The 6751-nt window shown below is 51.5% G+C and overlaps 1 protein-coding gene across 2 annotated transcripts; it reads right to left on the bottom strand.

Annotated features, from left to right (window-relative positions):
* Positions 1–6144, bottom strand: KCTD14 (potassium channel tetramerization domain containing 14). 2 transcript variants are annotated; one of them, XM_054511719.2, is made up of 2 exons: positions 6071–6144; positions 1–869 (listed from the first exon to the last, which is right to left on the bottom strand). In XM_054511719.2, exons 1-2 carry the CDS (start codon positions 6071–6073, stop codon positions 201–203), a joined length of 672 nt encoding a protein of 223 aa, XP_054367694.1. In that variant the 5' UTR covers positions 6074–6144; the 3' UTR covers positions 1–200. The 2 variants fall into 2 exon arrangements, with proteins under 2 accessions (XP_054367694.1, XP_045748779.2); XM_045892823.2 differs by lacking the exon at positions 6071–6144 and adding an exon at positions 5435–5582 and having other exon boundaries at positions 8–869.
* Between the last annotated feature and the right edge of the window lie 607 nt (positions 6145–6751).

Raw genomic sequence — 6751 nt, 5'->3', positions numbered from 1 at the left:
CAGTGGAGTCAGTTGCAATCAGTGGAAAATCCTCAACAGGGAAATAATTATTGGGGGGGCAAGCCTCATAGACCACCTTGGAAGTTGTTTTTTTGTTTGTTCGTTTGTTTTAAATTAAAGGAAGACGGCTTTTGAAGGCAACTTTTAATTTCATAAGTCCCACCAGAACCCGAAACAAACTGTCCCCGCCCCCTGGGGGATCACCACCAGATGAAGACGAATGTATAAAAGTAACTGAAATACTTGGCCCGTAATGTCCTCTCGGAGTACGGTTCATAGTGTACCTGGTACCCCTGGGCCGTAAGGTCCATCTTCACGCAGTCGAGGAGGTCCTTGACCTGCGGGGCCGCCTTCCAAGGGCCGAACTTGACAACCGACCTCTTTTCGGCCTCCAGGAGCCGCAGAGCGTCCGCGCAGCGCGCCGCATCCTCCTCCGTGCGCACGGTGCACACCAGCACCACGGAGCGGCGGGCCGCCACGGCCTCGGCGCGCGCCAGGCGCACCATGAGCTCCAGGTTCTCGCCGTAGCCTGGCACCCGCAGCAAGAACTGCTTCCGGGCCACCTGCTCCCCGAAGATCTGCGGCATGTCCTCCAGGAGCTTGACCAGAGGCTTGATTGCGTAAAACTGTGCCTCGCGGTACACCTCCGGGATGTGGTGCGTGGGCAGCCGCTCGCTGCGCAGGTAGTCCAGGATGGGTCCGAAATAGGTGCCGGGGCGATCGATGAAGAAGCGGCCCTCTGCGTCCATGCAGGCCTTAGCTGAGCTGGAGAACATCTCTGCCAGCTTTGAACCCGGGAGTTTTCTTAGGGTGCCCACGGTGGTGGTGTACAACTCACCTCCTACGTTAAGCTCCACGACAGGGGATCCCTGAGGGCACAAGAAGGCAGAGTGAAGCAGCAGTGCCACCTCTAGGGAGCTCGTGGCTTATTTTCATCCATAGAATATTACAAAATATTAGTCCAGGAGCCTGCTCTGGAAGCAAGTCCCGGTGACGATGCTTGCAAAGCCTGTGGCCTTTGGCAGAGCTTTTTCCCTCTCTATGCCTCTTTCCTCATTTGTAAAATGGGAATATGGAGCTGTTGTGAAGTCAGAAGTCCCCAAGGTGGGATGTTCAGATCTAAGATACAGAAAAAAAAAGGGGGGGGGGGGAGGGAGGTATTTTCAACCTTTCAGAGAGACTAAGAAACCATACATGTGTTCATTCAGGAAGCATTTTAGCATTTCTTGGGTACTTACTGTGGGTACACATCCTGTGGTGGCAGTTGGGGACACAAATTCTTTCTTTCTTTCTTTCTTTCTTTTTTTAAGATTTTTGTTTATTTATTTGTCAGAGAGAGAGAGAGAGAGAGAGAGCACAAGCAGGGGGAGCGGCAGGCAGAGGGGGAGGCAGGCTCCCCCCTGAGCAGGGAGCCTGACGTGGGACTTGATCCCAGGACTCTGGGATAATGACCTGAGCTGAAGACAGACGCTTAACAGACTGAGCCACCCAGGCATCCCACAAATTCTTGTTTAATATAGGTCAGAAGTTCTGATTAGCAGTTAGCATGACTTTGATTCATTAAGGGAATTTGTGTGATAGATGTCTTTCAAAAATATGGGCCGGGGTTATTAATAACAGGAATATCTTTGGTGCTAAAAAGGTCAGTAACACCAGGTATGATCGGTATAAAACTGCCTCATAAACTGTAAAGTGTGGTGCCAATGGAAGTTAAGTTTAGCTGGTCTACAGAATTTTTAGAGGCCTCTTCTCTATGTCAAACCTTGAGCTGAGCACTAAGGATGTGGTGAAGACCCACGTGGTGCCTGCCTGGAGATGCCCACAAGCCAGTGGAGGGGGACCTGGGAACAGACTGAGAGTCAGGCTGCATTTGGGGAATACTAACAGACTGAACAAAAATACCAGAAGATTATTACATGTGAGGTGATACGCTAGTTGTTAGCCTTCCAAACCAGCTTCCTGAATAACTTTGGTTATCTAAAATTGACTCACTCAGTCAATAAAATATGTACGTGCCAGGTACCTGGAACACTGAGGAACAAGCAGGACAGTCTCTCCCCTCAGAGTCTAGTAACTGGGCAAAGCACTCTCCATTCAACCTCTAATTCAATCCTCACAGCAATCCTATGAAGAATGAATTAAATCCTCACTTTACAGGTGAAGAAATGAAGGATTAAGGAGCTGAAGTAAATTGCCTAAAGGCAACCAGCTATTAAGTGATGATGTCAGAACTTAAACTCAGGGCCATGTTACCCCGAAGCATGCGCTCTTAGTCATTACATCAGCCAGTTTTCACCCTTTAAATACCTCCACTCTTCATTCCCTTAGTTACTCATTCATTCCAGAAAATGTAGAGGGCCTATTACATTCAAGCCTTCTCCTGAGCAGAGGAGGACGCAGTCCCTGCCCTCAAGGAGCTCACAGAGGAGAGAGGGAAACAGATGGCTTAAATGTGCAGGCACCGAGAGGGGAGACTCAGAAGCTCTTCGTGTGGATGGATGTGTGTTGGAGGTTGTCAGGGAAGGTTCCCGGGGGGTGTAATGGCACAGCCACAGAAAAGATTGGGGCAGTGTCAGAGGGAGGCTGCATTTCTGTCCCGGAGACTCTGTCACAGGTCACTGCAGAGCCAGGAGTAGTGACAGGGTTCAGGAATGTCCTGGGTTCTCATTTAGGTGTGACTTCATTCTCAGCTTGACTGTGGGCTCTACCTCTAAGATTCAAGTACTGGAATAAAGAGAGCCAGAGGCAGCCAAACGGCTGGGGAGAAAGAACTGAGTTGCCATGGCAACAGCTCCTACCGGGGGACAGTTCCGCTGGCTGGAGTAGAGAAGGGAGACCAAGGGGATGCATTCTGACAGCAGCCAAACCATACAGCCGGGAGAAGAATAAACCAAGAACCTGTGACTTCCTCTTTCTCCTATGAACCTCAAGGCCCCTTGGCAAGGCTGTTCGGTTAACCCTGAGGTGGCTCTGAGAGGCAGGCAGTTAAATGCAAAGTCACAGACTTTCACCCTGGAATGGTCGGATGTGCTCTCATCATGCCTGTGCCCTGAAAGCTCACAGATGCTCTTGAGGTCTGTATATTACAGGCGAGGAAAGCTCAGAAAGATGGGTCACACAGCTAGGAAGTGAAGTCAGAGCCGCAATCAAACCCCTATCCGTGTGACTCCAGTAGGTGGATGGGTGCCCTACCCCTCCCAACATCCAGTCCCACCGCTGCCAGTAAGTAGCGATGTGACTGGGTAAGCTCACTTTCTTCTGTGGGCCTACGCCTAGTCATCTATGAAATAGGGAAGGCAAAATGCACAAAGTGAACTCTAAGTCTCTCCAGCTCTGGAAGTCTAATGAATCCAATCACTTCAAATGTTGTTTCTGAAGCTCATTTCCAGATGCTTCACAAAATAGCTTCCTGTCCTGATACTCTAAGGCCCATTTCTTTGTTTACCAAACAAGACCTCAGTCTTGTTCCCAAACTTCTTAATTCTGTCTCTTTCCCCTCCTTTTTTTTCCGAAATCTTCCAGTTTCTTTGGAAATCCCAGACCTACCTCATCCACAAATACTACAATATGTTTCTAGCAAATAAAGACTTCTTTTCCACCCCTCTTCTGGCCACCTGCCCATTTTCGTGGCCACTCTTCCCCGCCTTTTGTACCTCCCAGTAATGCTGCGGAAACATTCCTGGGTAGGAAAGCCTATCTCAGGCCCTGTGTGCATGAGCTGGGGGAAACATGATCTTTAGGAGCCCTTGCTGGGTGTCAGGCCAGGGCTGGCCCTGAGGGCACAGGGATGAATCAGACAGACCTAGCTCTCACACACATGCAAACACCCTGCCAAACATTCAGACATTTCCTGAGGTCACCCTTAGTAGAGTCACTCCAATGTCCCCCAAGCCTCTCTAGATCTCTCCCCACCCCACAACCCTGACCTTTTCCATTGTTCCCTATCTCAGTCATCTGAGGCCAAAATCCAGGTTGTAATCTTGCAATCTGCTGGTATCCTCAACCTCCTCCCACCTAGGTAATCATAACCAAGTCCTGGTGATTCTCAGTTCTGGTCAATTCCATGGCTCCCTGCCTCCTCAAGTGCCCTTCCCCAATCCAATCTCTACTCTGAAGCCAGTCGATCTTCTGAAGTGCAAATCTGATCTGGCCACACCCTGCATTGAACACCTCAGGCACCTGACATTTCCTTCCAGATAAACTCTAGACTCCTTACTAAGGTTTACAAGGCCCTTTGCAGCCCTGGCAAAATCAACTACCAGAACCAATCTGACCCCACCCATCCAGAGCAGGCTGGTCCCCCTTGCCTCCAGGACTTGACTCATTTGCTGCCCACACTGCCTTCACTTAGGCCACTCATCCTTCAAGTTAATTCCTCCAGAAATCTTTCTAGATGGGTTGTCTCCTTGTGATCTTCCAGGGCCCTGTATTCCCACCATCATGGCAGTTACCTCGTGTAATTCCATTTGTTCATCTGTATCCCCCGCTAGACTGTGAGGTTCCTAGGGATGACCCTCTCAGATTCCTCTCTGTGTCACCAGTACCTACTACAGGGCCCAGCACACCAGGATGCTCAATAAATGTTCCAATTGACTGGAGCTTACCTGCTGCACTGATTTACAGGGGCACCTGGTATTCTGATAAAAGCCAGTCTTTCCCTACCTGGCATCATGCACCCCGCTGGCTCCCTCTCTTGCTCAGGAATTCATTCATTTATTGAGCACCTAGGGGGGCCCTGCCACGGAGCGGGTGACTTTGTCAACAGCCAACCACAATGACGTTATCACTGTTCTATGGGAAAGAGCCACAGCCTCCCCCTGCTGGATCTGCTTTGCCTTCCAGGAGTCTTCAGGATGGCACCTAGCCCAGGAGAGATTAGAATGTTCTGCTCCTGGAGCGCACTGGGCCTTTTCCGGATCCTCCACGCAAACTCCCCTCAACCACGCCCTGGGAGGGGGCAGGCGAGCAGGCGGACTCAGGACGCTGCCAGAGGGCAGGGGCAGGCTGGAGAGGATGGGGTGTGGTGGGTGAGGGAATGAGAGTCCCGCAGCCTTCCGTGGGGTCTTCTCCCAAACACGGGAGGAGGAGGGGCCGCGGAAGAGCGGTGGACTAGGACAAGCCAGGGGACTGAGGGGAGACACACAGAAAACAGCTGAAACAAAGACCGAACAGAGAGGGAGGAGACAAACAAAGGCGGCCAGGCAGGAAAGAGGGCAAGGAGGAGAGGCTGGTCCGAGCCAGGCGGGGAACGGGCACGGGTGGGCGGAAGGAGAGGTCAAAGCCAGAACTAGCTAGAGGAGGAGAGCGCCCAGCCAGGGGCGCGCCAGAAGCTAGGGGCCTCAGACCCCGAGGAAGGGCCGCACGGGGGACACCGAAAGGAGCGAAAGACCGCAGAAGCGCAAGGCTAGAGCCGCCCTCCCGGCTGCGCACTCACCGCCGGCGGGCCCGCGGAGGGGGAGGCCTGGTTGGGCCGCAGGGAGCGAGGCACCGAGCTCAGACTCATCATTCTGGTCCCGCAGGTGGCTGGGAGCCCAGCCCCGCCACGTGCGAGGTACCTGCGGGCGGCTGGCGGAAGTACACTTTTGCTCCACGCCCCCAGGTGGGGCAAAGTGGGCTTAGGGTGTGGTTAGAGCCCGGGGTTGACTTTGGCTTTGCCGAGCATGCGGTGAGACCCTAGGTCAGACACAGACCCTCTCTCGGAGGGGGTTCCCAGATAGCCAAACGGGGGAGGCAGAGGGAATTGACACTGACAGCAGGAGACTTTCTACTCTCTACAGTCCCAGGAGTGAAGGATCAACAACTCCCATTTTACAAATGAGGAAAGTGAGTCTCCAAGAGATAGGGTGGCCAGTGGAGAACATTTATCCACGTAGGATCACCTGCTAAAAGTTCAAAGCATGACCACCGATGAAAAGAGCGAAGATACCGGTTGTGTGGGTTATTTTGCTTGTTAAAACATAGCCCTAAGGAGGGGGAGCATAACTCCTCACTCCTAAAGTATGGTCTGTGCATGGTGGCTTTCTTCCAAAGAGGACAGTAGAGAAAAGGAGAAAAAAGAAAACTGACATACCATCGGGGCGCCTGGGTGGCTCAGTCCTTAAGCGTCTGCCTTCGGCTCAGGTCATGATCCCAGGGTCCTGGGATCGAGCCCTGCATCAGGTTCCCTGCTCGGCGGGAAGCCTGCTTCTCCCTCTCCCACTCCCCCTGTTTGTGATCCCTCTCTCGCTGCGTCTCTCTCTGTCAAATAAATAAATAAAAATTAAAACAAAGAAAAAGAAAAAGAAAACTGACATACCATACTTCAGCCAGGTAATCAAGGTCAACATCAAGATGATAGGAAGCACCCTTGGTATGATGTGATGAAAATGGCACTTTACCTCTGATCTTCCAGCCCAAAACCCATAATCCCAATCTAATGAGGAAAAACATCTAACAAATTCCAATAGAGGGGAATTACAAAATATACCTGACCAATAATCCTCAAAACTGTCAGAGTCATTAAAACAAGGGAAATCTGGGGGCACCTGAGTGGCTCAGTCAGCTGGGCGACTGCCTTTGGCTCAGGTCATGATCCCAGGGTCCTGGGATCTAGCCCCCTGTAGGGCTCCCTGCTCAGCAGGGAGCCTGCTTCTTCCTCTTCTGCTCCCCCAGCTTGTGCCCTGTCAAATAAACAAATAAAATAAATAAAAATAAATAAAACAAGGAAAACCTGAGAAACTGTCACAACCAAGAGTAGCCTAAGGAGACATAG

This window comes from Mirounga angustirostris, unplaced genomic scaffold (assembly GCF_029215605.1).
Source record: "Mirounga angustirostris isolate CCGP_5_RB_7025 unplaced genomic scaffold, mMirAng1.0.hap1 SCAF_13, whole genome shotgun sequence".
NCBI lineage: Eukaryota > Metazoa > Chordata > Mammalia > Carnivora > Phocidae > Mirounga > Mirounga angustirostris.
The sequence above is the reverse complement of the archived record's forward strand: the minus strand, read 5'-3'. Positions and strand labels throughout refer to the sequence as shown.

Coding starts and splice junctions, on each gene's coding strand:
- KCTD14 (XM_045892823.2), bottom strand. CDS start 5,506: ATGATGAGTCTGAGCTCGGTGCCTCGCTCCCTGCGGCCCAACCAGGCC. Junction 870..5,434: donor CCTCCGCGGGCCCGCCGGCG/GTGAGTGCGCAG, acceptor TTGTGCCCTCAG/GGATCCCCTGTCGTGGAGCT.